This window comes from Eschrichtius robustus, chromosome 15, assembly GCF_028021215.1.
Source record: "Eschrichtius robustus isolate mEscRob2 chromosome 15, mEscRob2.pri, whole genome shotgun sequence".
Taxonomy (NCBI): domain Eukaryota; kingdom Metazoa; phylum Chordata; class Mammalia; order Artiodactyla; family Eschrichtiidae; genus Eschrichtius; species Eschrichtius robustus.
Window position 1 is genome coordinate 54,332,470 of NC_090838.1, and position 27,556 is coordinate 54,360,025.

Genomic DNA, 27,556 nt, shown 5'->3' on the forward strand with positions numbered 1-27,556 from the left:
ATGATTTTAGGCTGCCTCTCTGCTAATGGGTGGGGTTGTGCTCCTGTCTTGCTAGTTGTTTGGCATGGGGCATCCAGCACTGGAGCTTGCTGGCCGTTGGGTGGAGCTGGGTCTTAGTGTTTCAACGGAGATCTCTGGGAGAGCTCTTGCCGACTGATATTACATGGGGCCGGGAGGTCTCTGGTGGTCCAATGTCCTGAACTCGGCTCTCCTACCTCAGAGGCTCAGGCCTGACACAAGGCCAGAGCACCAAGACCCTGTCAGCCACACGGCTGCTAGTTTTGGAGGGTCTCCTGCAGAGGCGGGGCACAGTTGTGGCTCACTGCGGGGACGAGGACACTGTCAGCAGAAGTTCTGGGAAGTACTCCTTGGCATGAGCCCTCCTGAAGTCTGCCATTATCCCGACCAAAAAGCCTGCAGGCTCCAGTGCTCTATACCTTTTTAATAGTAATTCATTAACTCTCATTTTAGAAGAATCAGGGAAGGAAGCAAATGGGTGTTAAGTCCACCCTGTTTAACTTCAAATTCTATCCTTATGCATTTTAAGCAAGCTAAACTTAATGAAATTATAATGACATCATCTGTAATTATATATTTGATATAAAGAAATAATGCTTTGCAAGGTAAACCATTTTCTTAGTAATGATGCTAAAGACATGTAAATAAATCTGTCCTCCTAAATACAAGAGTTGCTTTAAATACTCAGAAAGGAAAAGATTCTTTTAAAAGATGTTTCCTAATGATACATACTTTATCCTGAAATACTAATAAACATTGTTAAAACACATTTATATTACTCTCTTCTCCCAAAAATGTGATATTCAAAAAACATGAATAGGGCTTCCCTGGTGGTGCAGTGGTTGAGAATCTGCCTGCCAATGCAGGGGACACGGGTTCGAGCCCTGGTCTGGGAAGATTCCACATGCCACGGAGGAACTGGGCCCGTGAGCCACAACTACTGAGCCTGCGTGTCTGGAGCCTGTGCTCTGCAACAAGAGAGGCCGCGATAGTGAGAGGTCCACGCACCACGATGAAGAGTGGCCCCCACTCGCCGCAACTAGAGAAAGCCCTCGCACAGAAACGAAGACCCAACACAGCCAAAAATAAATAAATAAATATATTTTTTTTTAAAAAAATGAATAGAATTGTACCTCTTAGCTGTATGTTTGAAATATTACTTTAATATCAAACAGAAATGCATTTACCATTAGCAAGCCTGCAAATATTTATGAATATAAATCAGTTATTATGAACAAACCTAGGAAAAAATGGAACATTTGTGTACCTTAAGAGGAAACAGATATTAGGCCAATAAAATTAATGTTCAAAGCAGAAAATGTAACTCAAGTTGAAAAAAAATACGCAGAGTTAACTAAAAGAAATTACTATACACTAGCCAATTTTTCATTAAGTATAAAGAAAATAATGCAATTCCAGCTGGAGAATCTAGGCTCTAACCTTTGCTAGTACTTATTTATATTGTTGTAACTTATATTTGAAAAATATTGAAATTAATCCAGAGCTTATTTACCCCCAATGTGTAAGGTATTCTTCAAAGACCACAGGTGCAGTTCAGTCAAGCAGAAAGACATCTGATGGCAGAAGGAATCTCTGTCCTGTTTAAAAAGATAATTAAGAAGAGGTGCCAATTAATTATCTTCTATTGCCAATAAAACCAAGATCCCTTAGAAATAATAAAAAGAATCACTTGCCGCTACTGATATTTGAGAGACAGTTCATTAGAATAAACACACTTTAATGTATCCTTAGTTATCTACCCAGAAATGAACTCTAGAAAAAGGAAAAAAAGCACTTCTTTTCCTAGATTTAGTATGTCATCACATTGAGAAATGTAGTAAGAAGAATATATATATTTGGGTTTCCAATAATATACGTTTGATTTTTAAGGCTCTGGGTATATTTAGAATTATTTAGCATTTAAGCATTTTTAAAAAGTATTTTTAAGGAAAAGAAACATCTGTTATGTAGTTAGTAAGTACAAACACATTTTGTAGTCTATCTTTAATATACAGAGCAAATATTCACAATCTCCCACATACTAACAGGCTAATTAAAGTGGAATTTTAAAGGTAAATGATATATAGTTATTATTATAGGAAACATATTTACTTAGAAGTAAACTGTGTGAAACCACATTAGCATTCAGATTAGTTTGTTAATCTGCATGTCGTGATAGATCCAGAGAGTCTACTCTACCTGTGTTAAAAAAAAAAAAGAGAGAGCAATAATGTACATCTTATATTTTCTCCCAGCTTTAACAGCAGGGGCTAGTGATGGATATTATTAACACTTTCTTTTATTATTTCCAACAAACTTCTGAATAACAAAAAACGCTTGAAAAATATTTTAAGACATCTTTCATATGGAGGAAGAAGCGCTCAGCTTCTTTAACATTCGGAGTGACTAAAAATATCTTCCCATACTATTCATATGGGTGATAATCCAAAATAATTTTAGACATAATACAAATTTTGTTGGTCCTTCCTTCACCTTTACATTTGACCTCAATGCACTTACAATCATCAAGAATCAGATGCATGTTCAACTAATGAGACACAGTGTACTAATTATTGAAATGGCAGAGTGAACAATTTCACAGCATAAAAGAAGGGCTCAACCCTGCTTGGAATAGCAGGGCTCTGAGAAAGCTACAGACAAGTTGTAAAATGTCAGCAGGACCTCAAAGAAGCATAGGACTTCACCAGTTAAATGATGATGATAAAAATGATGATGATAACAACAGATAATACTTACTACGCACCTACACTGTGACACGCATTCTTCTAAAATTTTATATGTATTAACTCAATCCTTATAGCTACTCTTTGAAGTAGTACCATTACTCCTATAATGAGGAAACCAAGGTATAGAAAAGACATATAACCAGCAGGTAGTGGAGGCAGGCTTTGAATCTGAACAAATCTGAAATCTCTGGTTTCAGAGTCTGTGCTGGCAACCACAGCACACTTACTGATTTGGGGTATACAGAGGTGTAGGGAGGGTGTACACAGCAGTTTGAGTAAAAGGTCAGTGGTAGATCAAGATGCCTGGTGGAAAATGATAGAAAAATGAAGTTGAAAAGGGTAGCAAAAAACAGGCTATAATAAATAGTAAATTTTGGACTGATCTGAATTCACTCTCTTCCTTGTACTAAAGTGCCTTAAAAGGTTAGAGATGAAACAAAGGACTCTTCGACCTCCACATGTGCCCTCCTCTAATCAGAAGCTGGCTGTCACTGTATATAGAAATGGGGTAGAAGAGCTTGTGGGCTCATTACTACGAAGGATGCAATTCCTTACTAGTAGGCAGTAGAGAAAAAGGGATATTAAGCTAAGTTGTATTTTTCAATTCAACTGAGTATTATCTTTCAGAGTTGTCACTTGCGAGTGACCCTAGTGAGGCTACCATTACTCAAAATATTTCCAAAGCTGTGTTCTTTGGAATTGCTTTCAGTTAGTTTCATGAGACTTATTCAGAATTATTACTTTATAGTTGTACTTTTTTTTAAATTAAAATACTTACTGTATTACAACATGTAAACGGCGGCCTAGTCATTTGGATGGGTGAGCTCTGTAATGTTTGTTTAAAGAATCAGTTAATAAATTAAATAAATTTTGTATTTATTAAGCTTAATGTGTGGATTCTAGACTCTAACTGCCTGGCTTCTTATTCTAACGTCTCAGCTTACTCACTTTGCACAAATTACTTAACTTTTCTAAGTTCCCCCAGCCATAAAATGGGTATAATAAAGTACTTACCTCAAGACTATTTTGAGGGTACCTTTATTCAATTACCTTATTATTGCTGCTGTTTTTGCTACTGCTATTACTCAAATGTCTAGCACTACGCAAATTTATATGAAAAAACAAAAGAAGTATTAAATATGATCTCACCTTGTATAGAGAGAAATGAATGAATGACTAAGTATTTACAATAGTGGTTTTATGAAGGAAAAATATCTGTACGTGGAGAAATTTCTACGCCAGAGGAAGTACGGATTTAGGACACGCAAATGCATTAATACTTCACTAGGAAGAGAGAAGAAAGGATGTGATAAAACAGGTGCCTACTTATTCTGACACTGAGCATTAAAAGTCACAACTTCTAGACCGTATTAGAAAATAAAAACTCACATTCTTCAATTTAGTGTTGATTCAGATACCAATAATTAGAACTTATGACAATTCGGACAAAGGCAAGGCTGAAGTTTACCTGTTAGTAGCTACATAATAAAGTTTCATCATGCAAATTAGAGAAAAAATTTTATAGCCAAAGCCAGAAGGCCACATTTTTACTTACATATCAAAAGAAAACTGCACTTGAAATGTTATTTTTCAGTTTAAGTCAATTAATAATAAAGAATTTGTCAAAACATTCCCCTGATAACAGAAATGGAGAGTGGATCATAGCTTCTTTTTAATCCATGCTGGCTATTATTTATGAGAGTCAGAGAAGCTTTTAAGTTGAAAACCAATAGGTCTACTGTGTATCTTTACTAAGTTTGAAAATCCCAAGCTACTCAGAAATTATGGAGTTTGGAGGAGAATAAGCAAACTGACGTCTGTGGAGAGTGTCAAATGTCAAGTACAAAGCCCTTGACCCTTTGCACTTGGACATAAGGGGAAATTCTGAGAAGAGTACAGTGTAGAGTCTATGATCTGGACTTGAAAACAGGACTCATTTGTAGTTTCATTGACGGGGCGGTGGGGGGGGGGGGACTGAGAAAAATGCACGTGCTAGTTCTAAAAATGCCCTGATGTATATAAACAACGCTGCTCTAGTTTCCCACTAAATAAAAAAATAACAGGAGGAAAAGAAGAGAAACATTCTGCTCTATAAAGGACTCCTGCAGCCCCTGGAATATTTGGTTTAAGGGTCGTGAAGTAGCCATTGGGGTTGGTGCCCAGTAGAACGTAAGCAGGACTGGTAGCCCTTCGCATTAATGTACTCAGAGTGGTGGTATCCAGACAAAGTGGGATCCACACCCAGCAAAAGCAGACACGGCGGCAGCAATAACGAGTTGATGGAGCAGGTCTAGCAAGTGAGGCAAGTGAGAAGGAAATGGCCAGTGTCCATTAGTAAATGATTCGACTTATTTATGAACACATGTGACAACTCCTGCAGGCTCCCCAAAATATGTGTGATTAAGGAGGAGACTTTGCAGGGTCATGCATTAGCAGGCAGGCAAAAGATAGTCAAATGTGGGTTATTCACCCTTCTTTTCCTCTGAACTTCAAGTATCTGCTAATAAGATGATATAAAGTTAAAAAGAATTAATGGAGTAAATTTTTTAACATTTGTAAAAATCTGTAATTACTAGATGGACATGGTGGGAGGGGACCAAATCAATAACCATTTTAGTCCTCAAAATGTCTTGCCATCTTTTACACTGTGCAGGTTTTTGAAAGACACAGACCTTTGAAGGCCTTGCATCTTACTCAAGAATGCCACCAGTTAAAAAGAATGCTGTAATTTCCTTGTTTGAAAAATCTGCCCGAAGGAAGCAGTCAAGACTGAGCTCGTATTATTCAAATATTGTATTAATGCATAAATAGTTGTTTTGAAGGAGGAAAGAAAAGAATTTCAGTAGAATTCTGGATTCTGCATTTTGGGAGGGGGCGTGGGCAGGGATTAAAAAGGTAGTGAAATAGTGCCTACCAAAGTGGAGAAATATGCCCCACTCAGCGCCCTTGTGCATTTCTCTGGGGATAAAACCCAATACACATGACTTAGAACTAGACCAAAACTAGTTACATAGGGCAAAAATGAATAAAAAATGCATGACTAAAAAATACAGCAAACTTTAATATTGAATAGGAAAAAGAATTAGCCAAATGAAAAGAACAGCAGAAGGGAAAACCTAAACAAAAAATTACCCTTAATTTAATTTTCATTTATTTTAAAATACCTTTTTACCTTTTTCAATTTTCTGTTTAATTTTATAAGGCAGTTGATGACAGTCTCAGATGTGTCAGAAGGCCATTCTAAATCCAAATGCCCAGTCTCCGTGAGAGAATAAGGAGCACGATTTAAACTGAGCTTGATCTAAATCTTAATTGTTCTCGTGTAGGGGGGAGAATCTATGATAGCCCAAATTTTGAGGACAGAGAAATGAGAGGATCTTAGCCTTTCTCACTTTCTAGTTACATCCTCAAAAGCTTTAAAATCTTCCTTCCAAAACAGATTACATTATAATAAATATTTATTTGCCTTAAGATTAATTGTTTACCATAATTAATTTACCATATAGGTAAATTTTAAGAAAGTATCACGGAAAATAGAAACCATTGCACTAAGATGCTGTGACTTTTTTATACTTTTGATAACATTATTTTGGAAAATAAAAACTTTTAGAGGTAAAGATTACATGCCACTAAATAAATCTTCAGAATATTTGTCTTCCCTGGTTTCTGAAGTCAGCGATTTTGACTGCTTTGGAAAGGAGAGGAAGCCTGAGGGCAAATAAAACCCTAATGTAAAACATGATGGGATAGAAAAATTAACTAAGAGAAGAAGACATTGCTGCAGTTTAATAAAGATGAATGATACCATGGTGCCAATGAGACATTTAAAATGAAATGTGTATTAGCAATATACTTGCTATTTATTATCAATAGACTTTCTGAGGATTATCTATCTATTTACCAATTTAAAATGTACAAAATTAAAGACAACTAAATAGCACAAATTTAAAATAAACCACTAGCTGTATTAGGTGTTCTAGTCATCATTAGGTAATTTCAAAATTACCTAAAATACAGTGTATTCCCCCACAATCCCTTGTCTAATGCTATCTACATAAAATTACATTAATTACCTGTTAAGATATGCATGAACATATTTAATCAATGTCACATTATCAGAAATAAAGATTTTTGAAATATTCAACACTAAATCAAACAATCATGCAATGATAAAGTTTGTGTAAAAGGGCAGAGGAGTCTCAAAGAGACCTCAAGCTTAGATTGAACATACTCTAACAAAAGACTAGATTAGTAGGTACACTGGGGCCATTTGTACCTCAGAGTCCTATGATATCTAATTATTAATTAAATATCACAAATACTTTGAGCACCTTAGGTGTTTGACATTTTACTGAGTCACAGATACAGGATTTATAAATCAGGGTCTCTACTATCAAATAGCTAAAATCTAGTATAGCAGATAAAATAATCACAAAAACAATATGAAGTTTGTGATAAGTGCAAATTTAGCAACATAAGCAAAGGGCTGTGGGTGTTCAGTAGATGTTCTAGTTTGATAATAAAGAAATTTTCTTATAAAGTAGAGGACATTGAAGAATTCTGATTTTGATAAAGGGAGAGAAAAAGGAGGGAACAATATACAAAAACATAAGTTAGACAGAAAGATGCAAGGCATATTTAAGAGGTAGTAAGCAATTGGTTTGGTGCACAAATAGAAGAGATAAATCAGGGCCATACTAAGTAAGTCTTTAAATGCCAAACTTAGGAATTAGGACTTTATATCTTGTTAGGTGGCTACTGAGAAATTATGAATAGTTTCTGATCTGGTAAGGTATTTTAGAAACGGTAATCAACAGATCACAATTGTTGTTGGAAGATTAACTTTGTGCATGGGAATATTGGAAGGATTTTTTTATACAAGTGATCTGTTAGAAAGGTAATAAAGTAACAGGCAACACCAATATTTAGCAACAAGGACTTAAATTGGGATGGTGGAAGTTGGAATGTAAAAAAAGAATCAGATTCAATTGAATAAAGTATCAAAGGCATATGGGAACTGATGAATTGTGGAAATGAAGAAGAAGGAAGAATCCGGAGTGACCACCATGAGATAGGGATCTGTACAGACAAGACCCTTGCCTTGAACATGGCTCTACTGAGCCGACATGCCCCCATCATCATGTGCCAGTAAAAGAGTACCAGCGCATTCTGTTCACAACGACTGACTCAACTACTCAACCAACAACCTCAATTTTCCTAGCCACTGACCTGGCCACTCGGTCTCCTGTTATACTTTAGTCTTGCCTTTCAGTTTGTAATCTGGCTCTTCATCTTCCTTAGACTGTGATTCAGCTTCTTCACCCTGGCAAAGGACTCAAATACCACTGTTCTGGCCACACCTGGTTCCCAGGAACCCCTTACCCAGACCTGTTCCCACCTGGTTTATCCTAGTTTCAAGGGCAGGACTTGGATTGAAACATACATAGAAACAGGTCAGTCTAGAAGAGGAGCAAGTTTTGTTGTCAATAAACTGAATTTCAGACACAGTGGGAATTCAAGTTATAAGGGTTGATATGAGTAGAAATGTCTAGCTGATAGCTAGAAATATAGAAAGGGGGTCTGAACTATATAAAAACTATTTTGGAATTTTCTAAATAGAAAGTAAAGCTAAAGCTACTGAAAAAGATCCCAGAAGAAAAATAAAGTCAAGGATAGATATTTCGGTAATTCTCCAACAAGGAGACAATGGAAAAGACAGATTAAGCCAATATAGTGCCAGAAAAGGCATGGAGGAGAAAATGGTGTGTGTTTTTAAGTGGTTATATAGTGATCAAACTTGTTGTTTCTGAATTTTAATATAGAGATGATCTCATCATGGTTTAATGAGAAATAGAGTTTTATCAAGGACACAAAGATTAAGTCTTCTAAAGAAGGTGTGATTCTATTGCTCTAAATGCTGGGCTCTGAACCCAAATGCCTTATTCTAACCAGGCTGTAACAAACTTACCCCAAATCATTCAACCTCTCTGCCTCAATTTCCCCACTAACAAAAACAGGGATAATGATATTGACCTACATTTCTAAGACTGCTGTAAGGATTAATTAATGCTGTATAATGTTCTGAAGATGAAAAGCGCTGAAAATTATTAGTGGGCATTACATAACTAATTGCCTATAACACTGAAAATGTTATCCTTAAATTTTACTCAAACAGTAGTTATCAAATAAATGTCCTAGCTTCCTTAGTGACATTTATCTTCAAATGTTATTAAATTACTTTAAATATATCTAGATCTTTTCTATGCTATATCATGTTATCTCATAGCATATAAAGATCTAGATCACTTCAGAAGTCTAGAACACCTTTACAACCTAAATATTAAACGTAAATATTCAGAACATATTTATCTGATAATGAGCACCCACTGTAATTAGTCAATAAATGCTAAAAGGTAATAAATACTTCAACTTACAAAACTTTAGATTTAACAAATAACACTAAGCAGTGAAATGGTAGGAGCAAAATGCAAAAGTAATACATGCTTATTGTTTAAAAAAATGCAAACAATACTGAAGTATTTGATGTTAAAACAAATGTGTTCCCTTCCCAGAGGCCCTCCCCGCTCTGAAGGGAGCCACTACACAACATGGCAGGTGGCCTTCCAGAACTTCTTGAGGTACTTACAGTATGTCCACACCCACATTGACTTGTTTTGTGTTTTAGTAAAGACAGGATTTTACTCAACAATTTGCTTTTTTTTTCACTGAATACGACAGCATGGATACCCTTGTTAGCATATAAAGATTTACCTCATTGTTTTTAATAGCTACCAGATGTTCCATTGTATACTGATCATAATTTACTTAACCATTCCCTTAATGAACACAATTGTTTCTTCTTTTCATCTTACAAATAATAACACTATGAAAATATACATGCACACCTTACATTTTAATAGGTACTGCCAAACAGGCCACCAAGATGACAGTACCAATTTACATGTCCACCAATAACATGACTACCCTTTTCCCTATGTCCTCAGTAACATGGAACATTAACAAAGTTTTAAATTTTTGCCAATCTGGTAGGTGAAAAATGGATTCTTGTAGTTTTAAGTTTCATTTTTCCATTCATTAAAGGGATCAAACATCATTTCATGTATTTTTTTTAACAATCTTGTTTCTTCTATAAATTACCTGTTCCTAGCTTTTGCCCATCTTTCTATTGAGTTCTCTGCCCCATTCTCTGTGCATTAATATTAAACCTTGGTTACATACATTAGACATATTTAATTCTTTTAAAAATTTTTCATCAACTTTATACATGAAGAAAATAAGAGAACATAGAATTCACATTTTTTTAAAACTGGGCATAACACCACAGAAAACTCTCTGAACTCAATTCAGCTAGTGCTGTGCAGAGTGTCATGGCCAGGGTGATTCTTCATAGCTGCTAACAATTGGTCAGGTGATGTTATTTCTAGATGACGCAAATGGCAATAGATTCCTGTTTCAAGAGAAACTGTGCATCATACTTTCTTAAAGAGGTTAGAAGAAATTCTACGCCTAGAAAGAATAGTAGGAGTCTCCTCATTTTCCCAAAATAAATTATGGCAAAAATCTTTATAAATCTCCTGTTATACTTAAATTTGGAAAATATTTCTCTAGAGCATTGTTCAAACTGTTTAATTCACTTAGGTAAACAGATCATGTCAATTTAACATTTTCTGTACTGCAAGCAGTTTTGACATTTGGACAGTTCATCAATGGCTTCCTCATTGTGGCCTGCTTCCTTCCTCCTCTTCTTTCTACTCATTACATGCAACAAATTAAATTTCACTAATATTTAAAGATCAGTGTTGACCTTTGCATAGCCATTTTCTAGGTTCCTGTTAATACAAACATCTTGTTTGCTGATGCTCATTTCAAATATTTTGCTGCACACAATTTTCCATTATTCCAGAGACCGGTATCTAGTTGAAGTGCATTTTTTCCACGATTTGCAAAATAATCACAATGGCCTATATCAGGCATTTTAGGGAAAAATGTATGCTTGCATAAGCAAATAATAACAACAACCATAAAATAATCTTTGCTCACCACCACCTCCAACATATGTACCCACTTTCTGATCTGCAAAAATATGGACTTATTCTTCTTTTAAGGATGTATCTCAACTACAACAATACAGAGACAGGGAAAACAGAAATGTGAGAAATGTGATCATGAAAAGTAATTCTAGATTGTAATTCCATAAATATAGTTTTATGCTACATTTGAATATATAGAAAGAAATGCAACTTTGAAGAGAAAATACACTGAATTTCGAGAATAATTCTTACAAAGGTGAGTTAAAGACAAGAGAACACTGAAATGCTCTTATCTAAACCAATGTTAACTGCTGAAATAATTTGTCAGTTTAGAGTTACTGTTTAAAAAAGCATATAAATCAAACACTATTGCAAAGTGAGCAAGAATGAAAAAAGAGATCCTTTCTCTTCAAACAGGAAAGACAGTGAAAAATCCTGAAGTGGCCCGCAGCTATATCACCTTAACCTTGTCAGATTTCACTTGTCAACACTTTGATGACAGATTGCCACCCGCTCCTCTAAAAAACAAATCCTAGTAACTGATGAAAGAGATGGCTTCTTATAAAAAGTGGAATATTATCTCATGCAACTTGATAGCTATATACTTTAAAATCTTTTTTTTTCCCAAAAGAGACTTGAAAAACATTTTCTGTGGCTTTTATGAAAACTGAGAAGCTAGAGAACCCTCCCAATGTGGGGAACTAAATGGTGATTTAAAATACCTACTAAATGCACTTTATATTCACTATTTCATTTAATTCTCACAGTAACTCCCTGAAATTGCATACTAAATTGTGTGTGTGTTTGTGTACATAAAAGTATTTTTATGAGCAGGGAATAGCAGTTTTTCCAAGGAGTCCATTTACACACCCCTGTCCTCCATCAACTCTGATGAACTCTAAACCTCTTAATTTACAGATATGGAAACTGAGGTGTAGGGTGGTAAAGTAATTTGCACAAGCTCAGTCCGCTTGCTAGAACAGGACTAGAATTCCTGTCCATGATATCTGTGTGGTGCTCATTCTACTTTACCTCCCTTTGGCTAATGCTGTGCTAAATAGAGCCTTTTAGTTAAGCTTCTGCTTAAGCACCTGAGACAGGTGTCAATTTAGGCTTGTATAATTAACCCATGGCAAAAGATATACATAGATGGAAACTATTTTCTGGCCAAATTTAATTTATTTTTCTTAAGAAAACGCTTGAGGGAAGTTACTTGAATGACTATTTAAGGATTATTTTTAATTAGTATATCAGTAGCTCATAAGTAAACTGATGTACCTAAAACATGATTATATAACTGGTATTTCTTAGGCACTAAAGAATATTCACACTATTTGCTTAGCAAACTTCATAGATAATATAAAAATAAGCTCCAACATGAAATAGTAATGCTTTATGGATGAGTGCTAAATAAATTAACATCTTCTTTTTAAGTTACTATATCAGAGAAGCTTTATTTCTATTTTGACTTCCCTTATTTGGTAGCGGCTCTCACTAAGTTGTCAGGCCCTCACTCTCTAATGACAAGTTCTTAATAAAATGTAAACAAGCCCTAAATGCTCACAGTTTATAAGAGTTTTGTGGTGAATCTTTTTATATTGTGATTGGATCTTCCTTCATACTCTTTCTTCTCTGATTGGTTATTTTTCACCTTTAGTAATAGTATATCATAGCATTATTACTTATATAATATTTTTAGTATTTTGTTTCACTGGTTGAATGGAGAACCAAAGTAGTTCATTCACGAAAGAACAGCCTTTTCTTATTGAAACGAAGGCCTGTGAATAACCGCCAAGGTCCCCTGAGAGGGGATCAATTTCACCTTAACATATTTAACATAGGCATATATCATCAGGGCTTAAATGTTAATAATCTTTTAATGCAGTAGGAAATTATTACCTGATATTTAAAAATCAGTAGAATAAAAATAAAAAACAGAAGAGTCTAGATCATGATCATGTTTTGCCCTAAAACCCGAACAAATCATGGATTAATAAAAAATGTTTCCTATGCTTTTAAAACTATACTGTATATTTTAAGTTATCAGAGAGTAAATGGGATAATTATTTGAAAATATGTGGCAAACAATAATTATTCAATAAATGTCAGTTTCCTTTTCCTGAATATTCAGTATCCCTAGATTCTGTTTTCAATAATACCTAGGGAAAAATATTTTAATTATTTTAGCATTTATCATTTCATCTTCTGATTATTTTTAGTTTGGTTCAACCCACATTTGTGAAGCATCTACTAAGTGCCAACCAGGGGACCAGGCACCATGCTAGGCATTCAGAATATGAAGGAAAAAATACAAGTACTTGCACTTGAGGAGGGCACAACTTAGTGAGGAATGGGGGTAGTGGGAGGATAAAAACAATGAATACGATTACATCAGAGAATGGCAAATAAAATAGAAACTTGTCAAAGGAAGGAAGTACAGAAAAGGGAATTGTTAATTGTAGCATCTAATACAATCTCAATCACAAAAATAGAAATTATATATCCAATTTCAGAACCTAAGACCTCTTCAAAGAAAACGAATGACTAGCATATAACCCAGTCACATGAACATAGTGTATTTCCTCAATTCCAACATCACCATAATTCACATTTGATGGTTTCTGAAATGGTATGTATCTTGTAATCATTGTTTCTATTTAATATAGTGTTGCTTTGATATTTCTCTATCAAAACATTCTTGCTGGGAAGGGAGATCAAGATGGCAGAGTAGGAGGACATGGAACTCACCTCCTACCACACACACATCAAAAATACATCTATGTGTGGAGTAATTCTCACTGAAAACTAGAGATATGCAGAAAAGACTTTTGTACAACCAAGGCTATAAGAAGGAGCCACACAGAATCAGGTAGGAAGGGAAGAGTGATCAGGTTGGGACCTGTGCCCCTGGGAAGGAACACAGAAGAGGGTGGAATGTAACAGCAGAGATCCTCCCTCAGGAGTGAGTGGTTTGAGCCACATATTGGGTACCCCAGCTGTGGGATCTGACACCAGGAAGATGAATCCCCTTGGCTGGAGGTTGGAGGGCCGGTGGGACTAACAGGAAGGCTGTAAGAAACCTAGAATCTGCTTGTAAAAAGTATGCATACAAAAGTATGTTTTGCTTACTCCCAAAACAATGTGGGAAAAAAAAAAACAGATTAAAACTACACGAGATTCTGGCCAGTTTCCCACAGCCACTCCAGTGCACACCCCAGCATGAGCCCAGTGCCTACTCCGCCTAGCTTGCTTGGCTCCACACAGGAGTGAGGGCTGCCACAACCAAGGAGAGTGCTCAGTTGTGAGGGGCAGTGCCGGCTCAGACCCCTCTAGCACCTGAACCAGGTGGGGGCAGCCATGACTGGCTTTCAGAGGCAACGAGCACATCAGAAGTGGTCCCAGACTCTGACTGCAGCCAGGGCCACCACAGCCCATGCCCAGACCTATACTGAGCACCCATAACTGCTCTGTTTGCTCTGAGATGCAGCTCCACACTTGGGCAAGGGTACTGGTGCTGGAAGCGGGGAGAGCACACACTCCCTGACCCTCAGGGCTTCTACTCCAGCAACTTGGGACCTGTCCCTGTCCCCAATAGGGTGGTGTTGGCCACTGAACAGAGGAGAAGCCCCAGGTCACACCTGGCTCCAGCCCCACCTCCTACCAAGGTTATAGCTGCCACTGCACCCTGGGGAAAGACATGACTTGTGCGCACATCAAATCTAGCTCTCCCGCCAAAGCCACTGGGCACACACAGATTATATAGCAATGCTCCCACATAAGGACATGCCTTCAAGACCTCAATAAGTAACTGTTTCACCTAAATTCATAGAGACAAAGAAAATTAAGCAAAATGAGAAGACAGAGGAACTGGTTTACTTGAAAGAGCAAGAGAAAACACATGAAAAAAAATAATGAGAAAGAAATAAACAATTTACCAGATAAAGAATCCAAATCGGGCTTCCCTGGTGGCGCAGTGGTTAAGAATCTGCCTGCCAATGCAGGGGACACAGGTTCAAGCCCTGGTCCAGGAAGATCCCACATGCTGCGGAGCAACTAAGCCCATGCCCCACAAATACTGAGCCTGCACTCTAGAGCCCACGAGCCACAACTATGGAGCCCACATGCCTAGAGCCTGTGCTCTGCAACAAAAGAAGACACTGCAACGAAAAGCACGTGCACCGCAATAAAGCGTAGCCCCTGCTCGCCGCAACTAGAGAAATCCCGCACACAGCAACGAAGACACAACGTAGCCGAAAATGAATAAATAAAATAAATAAATTTTTTAAAAAAAGAAGAAAAAAAGAATCCAAGTCATTAGTAATAAGAATGCTAACTGAATTAGGGAAAAGAATAGATGAACACGGTGATAATTTAAAGAAGGAAATAGAAAATATTTTTTTAAAATAGAACTGAAACAGTAGCTGAAATGAAAACCACACTAGACAGAATGAACAACAGACTAGGTGATACTAGGTGAAGAATGCATAAGTGATCTGGAAATTAGAATAATAGAAATCATGCAGTTGGAACAGCAAAAAGAAAAACAAAAAACTGGAACAGTTTAAGAGACCTCTGGAACAACATCATGTGTACAAATATCCACATTTAGGGGTCTCAGAAGGCAAAGGGAGAGATAAAGAAACTGAAAATGTATTTAATGAAATTATTAAGAATTCCCAAATCCAAAGAAGGAAACAGATATCCAGACACAGGAAGCACAAAAGATCCCAAACAAGATGAACCCAAACAGACCCTACCAAGACATACCATAATTAAGATGGCAAAAGTTAAAGATAACAAGAGAATTCTTTTTATCTTTAAAGAGAGAAGCTGGGAAGAGAAAAACAAAGAGTCATATACATGGGAACCTCCACAGGCTATCAGTTGATTTCTCTCAAAAAAAAAAAACAAAAAACCCAGGCCAGAAGGGAGTGACACAATATATTCAGAGGGCTGAAAGGGAAAAACCTGCAACCTATGACACTCTACTCAGATATATTATCATTTACAATTGAAGGAAAGATAAAGAAGTTCTCAGACAAGCAAAAACTAAAAGATTTCATCAATACTAGTCCTATCCTAAAAGAAATTTTAAAGTGCCTTCTCTATGTAGAAAAGAAAAGGCTACAACAAGAAATATCTATAGGAAAGGAAAAACCCACTAGTAAAAGAAAATATATAGTACAGGCTGAGGACCAACCACTTAAGTAAGCTAGTATAAAGAGTAAAAGACCAAAAATTGTAAAATCAACTGTAACTACAACAAATAGTAAAGAGATATATATGAAAATGTAAACTAGGCCATCAAAAACACAAGATGTGGGGGAGAAAAGTTAAAAAGGTAGATTTTAAGAACGTGTTTGAACTTAAATGACTACCAGTTTAAAACAAATAGATATAGTTATAGTGAAACATACAGGAAACTCATGGTAACCACAAATCAAAAACCTACAACAGATACACAAAAACAAGAGAGAAAGGAACACAAACATACCACTAAAGAAAATCATCAAACCACAAGGGAAGAAACTAAAAGAAGAAAAGAACAGAGAAAGAGCTACAAAAATCAAAAAAAGTAACAAAATGGTAAAAAGTACATAGCTATTAATAATCACTTTAAATGTCAATGGACTAAATGCTCGAATCAAAAGACAGGGTAGCTGACTGGACAAAAAAAAAAAAAAAAAGGCCCATTTGTATGCTGCATACAAGAGACTCACATCAGACCTAAAGACACACACAGACTGAAAGTTAAGAGTTGTAAAAAGATATTTCATGTAAATGGAAATGACAAGAAACCAGGGGCAACAATGCTCATTATCAGACAACATAAGCACCTAATATAGGAGCACCTAAATATATAAAGCAAATATTAACAGACATAAAGGGAGAAATTGACAATAATATAATAATAGCAGGGGACTTTAACATTCTACTGACATCAATGGACAGTCATCCAGACAGAAAACCAATATGGAAACAATGGTCTTAAATTGCACAACAGACCATTTGGACTTAATAGATATCTACAGGACATTCCATCCAAAAGCAGCAAAATACACATTTTTTCAAGTGCACATGGAACATTCTCCACAATAGATCAGATGCTAGGCCACAAAACAAGTCTCAGCAAATTCAAGAGGATAGAAATTATATCAAGCATCTTTTTCTGACCACAACAGTATGAAACTAGAAATCAATTACAGTAAGAAAAATGGGAAAAACACAAACACATGGTGACTAAACAACATGCTACTAAAAAACCAGTGCATCAGTGAAGAAATCAAAGAGGAAATCAGTAAATACCTTGAGACAATGAAAAAGGAAACACAACTTTCCAAAATCTATAGGATGAAGCAAAAGCAGTTCTAAGAGGGAAGTTTGTAGAGATATAGGCCTACCTCAAGAAACAAGAAAAATCTCAAATTAACAATATAATTCTAAAGGAATTAGAAAAAAGAAGAACAAACGAAGCCCAAAGTCAGCAGAAAGAAGGAAATAATAAAGTCAGAGAGGAAGTAAATAAAATAGAGACCAAAAAAAAAAAAGAAACAATCAATTAAACCAAGAGATGGCTTTTTGAAAAGATACCCAAAATTGATAAACCTTTAGCCAGGTTGATTAAGAAAAAAATGAAAGAGAACCCAAATAAACAAAATAAGAAATGAAAGAAGGGAAATAAAAACTGATACCACAGAGATACAAAAAACCATAAGAGAATACGATGAACAGTTATATGCCAATAGATTGGACAACCTAAAAGAAATGGACAAATTTCTAGAAACATGCAACCTTCCAAGACTGAAAAAGGAAGAAACAGACAATCTGAACAGATGGACCATCTGTAATGAAATCGAACTTGTAATTTAAAAAAAAACTCCCAGCAAACAAAATTCCAGGACTGGACAGCTTCACAGGGAGTTCTACCAAACATATAAAGGAGAGCTAATACCTGTCATTCTCAAACTATTCTAAAAACTGAAGAGGAGAGAACATTCCCAAAGTCATTCTACGAGATCACCATTACCCTGATACCAAAACCGGATGAACACTCCAGAAGAAATGACAGACTGACATCTCTGATAAATATAGATGCAAAAATCTCAAGAAAAAATGAGCAAACCAAATTCGACAATATATAAAAAAGATCATACACCATGATCAAGTGAGATTTATTCCAGGGATATAAGGATGGCTTAAGATTTGCAAAATCAACCCATATGACAACACATTAACAAAAATTAACAAAAATGCAGGATGAAAATCGCACGATCATCTGAATGAAGTGAAGAAAATGCATTTGACAAAATTCAACATCCATTCATGGTAAGAACTCTCATTAAAGTTGGTATAGAGGGAACATATATCAACATAATACAATCCATTTATGACAAACCCACAGCTAACATCATACTCAGTGGTGAAAAGCTGAAAGCTTTTCCTCTAAAATCAGGAACAAGACAAGAATGCCCACTCTCACCACTTCTATTTTACACAGTATTGGAAGTCCTAGCTCCACAAATCAAACAAGGAAAAGAAATAAAAAGCATCCAAACTGGAAGGGAAGAAGTAAAACTGTCACTATTTGCAGATGATATAATACTATATACACAAAGTCTCCACCAAAAATCTATTACAACTAATAAATGAATTCAATAAAGTTTCAGGACACAAGATTAATACACTGAAATCTATGCATTTCTATACACTAATAATGAATCATCAGAAAGAGAAAGCAAGAAAACAATAATGTTTAAAATCACATCAAAAAGAATAAAATACTCAGGAATAAACTTACCCAAGAAGGTAAAAGACCTATACGCTGAAAACATTGAAAAAGAAAACTGAAGTTGATACCAAAAAAATGGAAAGATATCCCTTGTTCACAGATTGGAAGAATTTATATTGTTAAAATGACCATACTGTCCAAAGCAATCTACAGATTTAATGCAATATTTATCAAAATACCATGGGCATTTTTTACAAAACTAGAGCAAATAATTTTATAATGTATATGGAATCACAAAAGACCCCAAATGACCAAAGAAATCTTGAAAAAAAAGAAAAAAGCTGAGAGTATCACACTCTCTGACTTCAGACTATACTACAAAGCTACAGTAATCAAAACAGTATGGTACTGTCAAAAAAACACACACACAGATCAATGGAACAGAATAGAGAGTAGAAATATAACCCACACACCTATGGTCAGTTAATCTATAAAAGGACTCAAGAATATACAAAAGGGATAAAACAGGTTCTTCAATGAGTGGTGCTGGGGAAACTGGACAGCTAAATGTAAAATGAAATTAGAACATTTTCTCATATCACATACAAAAATAAACTTAAAATGGATTAAAGACCTAAATGTAAGACAAGGAACCATAAAACGCCTAGAAGAAAACATACACAGAACACTCTGACATAAATCTTACAAATTGTTTTTTGGATCTGTCTCCTAAGGCAAAGGAAAGTAGCAAAAATAAACAAATGAGACCTAATTAAACTTAAAAGCTTTTGCAAAGCAAAGGAAACTATTAACAAAACAAAAAGACAACCCACGGAATGGGAGAAAATATTCACAAATGATATGACCAGTAAGGGATTAATACCCAAAATATATAAACAGGTCATACAATTCAATATAAACAAACAACGCAGTTAAAAATGGGCAGAAGACCTGAATAGACATTTTTCCAAAGAAGACATACAGATGGCCAACAAGCACATGAAAAGATGCTCAAAATCACTAATCATCAGAGAAATGCAAATTAAAACCACAATGAGATTATCATCTCACACCTGTCAGAATGGCTATCATCAAAAAGTCTACAAATAACAAATGCTGGCAAGGATATGAACAAAAGGGAACAACTGTACACTGTTTCTGGGAATGTAAATTGGTGCAGCCACTAAGGAAAACAGTATGGAGGTTCCTCAAAAAACTAAAAATAGAACTACTATATGATCCAGTTATTCCATCCCTGGCTATGTATCTAAAAACTGGAAACACTAATACAGAAAGATACATGCACCCCAATGTTCACGGTAGCATTATTTACAACTGCCAAGATATGGAAGCCATCTAAGCATCCATCAACAGATGAATGGATAAAGAAGATTCTGGTGTGTGTGTGTGTGTGTGTGTGTGTGTGTACACACAATGGTATATTATTCAGCCATAAAAAAGAATGAAACCATTTATAACAACGTGGATGGACCTAGAGAATAATATACTTAGTGAAATAAGTCAGAGAAAGACAAATACTCTGTATAAACACTTATAGGTGGAATCTAATAAATAAAACAAATTAATATAACAAAACAGAAGCTGACTCACAGATATAGAGAACAAACTAATGGTTACTAGTGGGGAGAGGTGTGGGGTAGGGGCAAGATAGGGTAGGGAATTAAGAGATACAAACTACTGTGTATAAAATAATAAAGCAAAAAGGATATGTTCTACAGCATAGGGAAATACAGCCATTATTATCATTTTGTAATACCTTTAAATGGAGTACAACCTATAAAAATATTGAATCACTAATACAATATTATTAATCAACTATACTTCAATAAATATATAGTACTGCTTTTTCATCAGAATTCGATATTAAATCAATAGCACTTTATAATCAGTGGTAAATTAGAATCAAGGAAACATGGTATATGCCAATGCTTGAATGGTTTCTTTTGGTAGCATGACCAGCTCCAAGTGAGTTGGCAACATGCACAAAATCCAGCATAGAGGACCATCCCAATAAAGATGGGGGACTGAGCACATGTAGTTACCTTCACTTCCTTCCAAACCCACACTAAAATGACAATAAGGCAATAAAAAAGACAAACTCACAAGGCAAAGGGAATTAGAGGCAAGATAACAAAAATAGATATTAACAAAATTCTACAGAGAAAAAACCAGATGGTCACAAGTACTGACAAAAGATTCAAGAAAGTGCAAAACCAAAAACCTATGGAGGATGGATGACTGAGAGCCAAAGATCACATGCATTAGAACCTTACAGAGGCTCAGAAACTGGAGGCACCAAGTACTTTTGATGGAGTGCCTGTGCTCAGGATTGGTAACAAGAGATTGTTTGGAATTCTATGTAAATAATATTTAGACTTCTAGGTGCTTTGCTCTTTAAGCTTAGCTGGGCAATTTTCCCTCTCCATCACTGAAGAAAAATGGAAATTGACTCTATTGAAAGGTTGTATTAGAGCAACTTCTTAAGAAAAAAGGTAACTGAGAGTAGGAGAGCTATTCTGAATAGAGGGAGAAAAGGAACTCTTGGAAATAAAAATATGAGAGTCATGTAAGTAATTCAAAAGAAGACTTGAAAGAAACTGTTTAGGAAATCTCCCAGAAGCAAAAAACAATTGCATACTTACACACACACACACATACACACACAGAGTTTGGAGGATCAGTCAGACTGGTCCTCAGTCACATTATCTGACTAAGAGAGAGAAAAGAGACAACGGAAAGGAAGAAATAATACAGGAAAATTTCCCATAACTAAAGTACATGAGTTTCCAGGTTGAAAGAAATCACCAAGTACCCAACACAATGAATTTACAAAAGACTCAACCTCCAGGCACATCATTATGAAAACTCAAAACAGAGGGGATAAATAAAAATCCTAAAAGTTTCCAGAGAAGAAAAAACCCAACAAAACCAGGTCTCTCAAAAAGGATGAAAGGAATCAAAATTCTCAACACTGACATTGCACTTTAGAAGACAACAGGGTAATGCTTTCAATTTTTTTTTAATTTTTTTATACAGCAGGTTCTTAATAGTCATCTATTTTATACACATCAGTGTATACATCTCAATCCCAATCTCCCAGTTCATCACATCACCACCCCCACTCCCTGCCGCTTTCCCCCTTTGGTGTCCATATGTTTGTTCTCTGCATCTGTGTCTCAATTTCTGCCCTGCAAACTGGTTCATCTGTACCATTTTTCTAGGTTCCACATATATGCGTTAATATACCATATTTGTTTTTTTCTTTCTGACTTACTTCACTCTATATGACAGTCTCTAGATCCATCCACGTCTCTACAAATGAACCAATTTCGTTCCTTTTAATGACTGAGTAATATTCCATTGTATATATGTACCACATCTTCTTTATCCATTCATCTGTTGATGGGCATTTAGGTTGCTTCCTTGACCTGGCTATTGTAAATAGTGCTGCAATGAACATTCGGGTGCATGTGTCTTTTTGAATTACGGTTTTCTCTGGGTATATGCCCAGTAGTGGGATTGCTGGGTCATATGGTAATTCTATTTTTAGTTTTTTAAGGAACCTCCATATTGTTCTCCATAGTGGCTGTATCAATTTACATTCCCACCAACAGTGCAAGAGGGTTCCCTTTTCTCCACACCCTCTCCAGCATTTGTTGCTTGTAGATTGTCTGATGATGCCCACTCTAACTGGTGTGAGGTGATACCTCACTGCAGTTTTGATTTGCATTTCTCTAATAATTAGTGATGCTGAGCAGCTTTTCATGTGCTTCTTGGCCATCTGTATGTCTCCTTTGGAGAAATGTCTATTTAGGTCTTCTGCCCATTTTTGGATTGGGTTGTTTGTTTTTTTAATATTGAGCTGCATATATATTTTGGAGACTAATCCTTTGTCCGTTGATTTGTTTGCAAATATTTTTTCCCATTCTGAGGGTTGTCTTTTCATCTTATTTATGGTTTCCTTTGCTCTGCAAAAGCTTTGAAGTTTCATTAGGTTTCATTTGTTTATTTTTGTTTTTATTTCCATTACTCTAGGAGGTGGATCAAAAAAGATCTTGCTGTGATTTATGTCAAAGAGTGTTCTTCCTATGTCTTCCTCTAAGAGTTTTATAGTGTCTGGTCTTACATTTAGGTCTCGAATCCATTTTGAGATTATTTTTGTGTATGGTGTTAGGGAGTGTTCTAATTTCATTCTTTTACATGTAGCTGTCCAGTTTGCCCAGCACCACTTATTAAAGAGACTGTCTTTTCTCCACTGCATATCCTTGCCTCCTCTGTCATAGATTAGTTGACCATAGGTGTAAGGGTTTATCTCTGGGCTTTCTATCTTGTTCCATTGATCTATATTTCTGTTTTTGTGCCAGTACCATATTGTCTTGATTACTGTAGCTTTGTAGTATAGTCTGAGGTCAGGGAGTCTGATTCCTCCAGCTCCATTTTTTTCCATCAAGACTGCTTTGGCTATTCAGGGTCTTTTGTGTCTCCATACAAATTTTAAGATTTTTTGTTCTAGTTCCGTAAAAAAATGCCATTGGTAATTTGATAGGGATTGCATTGAATCTGCAGATTGCTTTGGGTAGTATAGTCATTTTCACAATACTGATTCCTCCAATCCAAGAACATGGTGTATCTCTCCATCTGTTGGTATCATCTATACTTTCTTTCAGCAGTATCTTAGTTTTCTGCATACAGGTCATTTGTCTCCCTAGGTAGGTTTATTCTTAGGTATTTTATTCTTTTTGTTGCAATGGTAAATGCGAGTGTTTCCTTAATTTCTCTTTCAGATTTTTCATTATTGTATAGAAATGAAAGAAATTTCTGTGCATTAATTTTGTATCCTCCAATTTTACCAAATTAATTGATTAGCTCTAGTAGTTTTCTGGTGGCATCTTCAGGATTCTCTATGTATAGTATCATGTCATCTGTAAACAGTGACAGCTTTACTTCTTTTCCAATTTGTATTCATTTTATATCTTTTTCTTCTCTGACTGCCATGGCTAAGACTTCCAAAACTCTGTTGAATAATAGTGGTGACAGTGGACATCGCTGTCTTGTTCCTGATCTTAGAGAAAATGTTTTAAGTTTTTCACCATTGAGAATGATGTTGGCTGTGGGGTTGTCGTATATGGCCTGTATTATGCTGAGGTAGGTTCCCTCTATGCCCACTTGCTGGAGAGTTTTTATCATAAATGGGTGTTGAATTTTGTCAAAAGCTCTTTCTGCATCTATTGAGATGATCATGTAGTTTTTATTCTTCAATTTGTTAATATGGTGTATCAGGTTGATTGATTTGCATATATTAAAGAATCCTTGTATCCCTGGGATAAATCCCACTTGATCGTGGTGTATGATCCTTTTAATGTGTTGTTGGATTCTGTTTGCTAGTATTTTGTTGAGGATTTTTGCATCTATATTCATCAGTGATATTGGTCTGTAATTTTCTTTTTTTGTAGTATCTTTGTCTGGTTTTGCTATCAGGGTGACAGTGGCCTCATGAGTTTGGGAGTGTTCCTTCCTCTGCAATTTTTTGGAAGACTTTGAGAAGGATGGGTGTTAGCTCTTCTCTAAATGTTTGATAGAATTCACCTGTGAAGCCATCTGGTCCTGGACTTTTGTTTGTTGGAAGATTTTTAATCACAGCTTCAATTTCATTACTTATGATTGGTCTGTTCATATTTTCTGTTTCTTCCTGGTTCAGCCTTGGAAGGTTATACCTTTCTAAGAATTTGTCCATTTCTTCCAGGTTGTCCATTTTATTGGCATAGAGTTGCTTGTAGTAGTCTCTTAGGATGCTTTGTATTTCTGCGGTGTCTGTTGTAACTTCTCCTTTTTCATTTCTGATTTTATTGATTTGAGTCCTCTCCCTCTTTTTCTTGATGAGTCTGGCTAATGGATTATCAATTTTGTTTGTCTTCTCAGAGAACCAGCTTTTAGTTTTATTGATCTTTGCTACTGTTTTCTTTGTTTCTATTTCATTTATTTCTGCTCTGATCTTTATGATTTCTTTCCTTCTGCTAACTTTGGGTTTTGTTTGTTCTTCTTTCTCTAGTTCCTTTAGGTGTAAGGTTAGATTGTTTACTTGAGATTTTTCTTGTTTCTTTAGGTAGGCTTGTATAGCTATAAACTTCCCTCTTAGAACTGCTTTTGCTGCATCCCATAGGTTTTGGATCGTCGTGTTTTCATTGTCATTTGTTTCTAGGTATTTTTTGATTTCCTCTTTGATTTCTTCAGTGATCTCTTGGTTATTTAATAACGTATTGTTTAGCCTCCATGTGTTTGTGTTTTTTATGTTTTTTTTTCCCCTGTAATTGATTTCTAATCTCATAGCATTGTGGTCAGAAAAGATGCTTGATATGATTTCAATTTTCTTAAATTTACTGAGGCTTGATTTGTGACCCAAGATGTGATCTATCCTGGAGAATGTTTGGTGCTTGAGAAGAAAGAGTAATCTGCTGTTTTTGGATGGAATGTCCTATAAATACCAATTAAACCTATCTGGTCTATTGTGTCATTTAAAGTTTGTGTTTCCTTATTAATTTTCTGTTTGGATGATCTGTCCGTTGGTGTAAGTGAGGTGTTCAAGTCCCCCACTATTATTGTGTTACTGTCGATTTCCTCTTTTATAACTGTTAGCAGTTGCCTTATGTATTGAGGTGCTCCTATGTTGGGTTCTTACATATGTATAATTGTTATATCTTTTTCTTGGATTGATCCCTTGATCATTATGTAGTGTCCTTCTTTGTCTCTTGTAATAGTCTTTGTTTTAAAGTCTATTTTGTCTGATATGAGAATTGCTCCTCCAGCTTTCTTTTAATTTCCATTTGCATGGAATATCTTTTTCCATCCCCTCACTTTCAGTCTGTATGTGGCCCTAGGTCTGAAGTGGGTCTCTTGTAGACAGCATATAGATGGGTCTTGTTTTTGTATCCATTCAGCCAGTCTGTGTCTTTTGGTTGGAGCATTTAATCCATTCACGTTTAAGGTAATTATCGATATGTATGTTCCTATGACCATTTTCTTAATTGTTTTGGGTTTGTTTTTGTAGGTCCTTTTCTTCTCTTGTGTTTCCCACTTAGAGAAGTTCCTTTAGCACTTTGTTGTAGAGCTGGTTTGGTGGTGCTGAATTCTCTTAGCTTTTGCTTGTCTGTAAAGCTTTTGATTTCTCCATCAAATCTGAATGAGATCCTTGCCGGGTAGTGTAATCTTGGTTGTAGGTTCTTCTCTTTCATCACTTTAAGTATATCATGCCACTCCCTTCTGGCCTGTAGAGTTTCTGCTGAGAAATCAGCTGTTAACCTTATGGGAGTTCCCTTGTATGTTATTTGCCATGTATCCCTTGCTGCTTTCAATAATTTTTCTTTGCCTTTAATTTTTGCCAATTTGATTACTATGTGTCTCGGCATGTTTCTCTGTGGGTTTATCCTGCATGGGACTCTCTGTGCTTCCTGGACTTCGGTGGCTATTTCCTTTCCCATGTTAGGGAAGTTTTCAACTATAATCTCTTCAAATATTTTCTCATGTCCTTTCTCTCTGGGACCCCTATAATGCGAATGTTGTTGCGTTTAATGTTGTCCCAGAGGTCTCTTAGGCTGTCTTCTTTTCATTCTTTTTTCTTTATTCTGTTCCGCAGCAGTGAATTCCACCATTCTGTCTTCCAGGTCACTTATCCGTTCTTTTGCCTCAGTTATTCTGCTATTGATTCCTTCTAGTGTAGTTTTCATTTCAGTTATTGTATTGTTCATCTCTGTTTGTTCGTTCTTTAATTCTTCTAGGTCTTTGTTAAACATTTCTTGCATCTTCTCGATCTTTGCCTCCATTCTTATTCCGAGGTCCTGGATCATTTTCACTATCATTATTCTGAATTCTTTTTCTGGAAGGTTGCCTTTTTCCAGTTCATTTAGTTGTTTTTCTGGGGTTTTATCTTGTTCCTTCATCTGGTATATAGCCCTCTGCCTTTTCATCTTGTCTATATTTCTGTGAATGTGGTTTTCATTCCACAGGCTGCAGGACTGTAGTTCTTCTTGCTTCCGCTGCCTGCCCTCTGGTGGATGAGGCTATCTAAGAGGCTTGTGCAAGTTTCCTGATGGGAGGGACTGGTGGTGGGTAGGGCTGGCTGTTGCTCTGGTGGGTAGAGCTCAGTAAAACTTTAATCCGCTTGTCTGCTGATGGGTGGGCTGGGTTCCCTCCCTGCTGTTTGTTTGGCCTGAGGCACCCCAACACTGGAGCCTACCCAGACTCTTTGGTGGGGCTAATGGCAGACTCCGGGAGGGCTCATGCCAAGGAGTACTTCCCAGAACTTCTGCTGCCAGTGTCCTTGTCCTCACAGTGAGACACAGCCACCCCCTGCCTCTACAGGAGACCCTCCAACACTAGCAGGTAGGTCTGGTTCAGTCTCCTATGGGGTCACTGCTCCTTCCCCTGGGTCCCAGTGTGCACAGTACTTTGTGTGTGCCCTCCAAGAGTGGAGTCTCTGTTTCCCCCAGTCCTGTTGAAGTCCTGCAATCAAATCCTGCTAGCCTTCAAAGTCTGATTCTCTAGGAATTCCTCCTCCCGTTGCCGGAACCCCAGATTCGGAAGCCTGACGTGGGGCTCAGAACCTTCACTCCAGTGGGTGGACTTCTGTGGTATAAGTGGTCTCCAGTTTGTGAGTGACCTACCCAGCAGTTATGGGATTTGATTTTATTTTGATGGCACCCCTCCTACCATCTCACTGTGGCTTCTCCTTTGTATTTGGTTGAGGGTATCTTTTTTGGTGAGTTCCAGTGTCTTCCTGTTGATGACTGTTCAGCAGTTAGTTGTGATTCCAGTGTTCTCGCAAGAGGGAGTAAGAGCACGGCCTTCTACTCCACCATCTTGAACCAATCTCCAATGCTTTCAGTTTTTGAAGGAAAATTATTTTCTACCTATAACTATAAATGTAGCCAAACTGTCACTTCAGTGTGAGGTTAGAATGAAGACATATAAGAGGCAATGTCTTAAAATTTAATTAG

At 36.3% G+C, this 27,556-nt stretch overlaps 1 protein-coding gene across 3 annotated transcripts in view; it reads right to left on the reverse strand.

The window, feature by feature from the left end:
• The window catches only part of WDPCP (WD repeat containing planar cell polarity effector), a 369,317-nt gene that overhangs the window by 275,363 nt on the left and 66,398 nt on the right, over positions 1-27,556 (reverse strand). For all 3 annotated transcript variants that reach the window (XM_068564387.1, XM_068564386.1, XM_068564385.1), the window contains exon 2: positions 1,532-1,616. In XM_068564387.1, coding sequence (XP_068420488.1) covers positions 1,532-1,592 — 61 coding nt within the window. In that variant the 5' untranslated portion in view covers positions 1,593-1,616. The remainder of the gene's footprint in view (positions 1-1,531; positions 1,617-27,556) is intronic.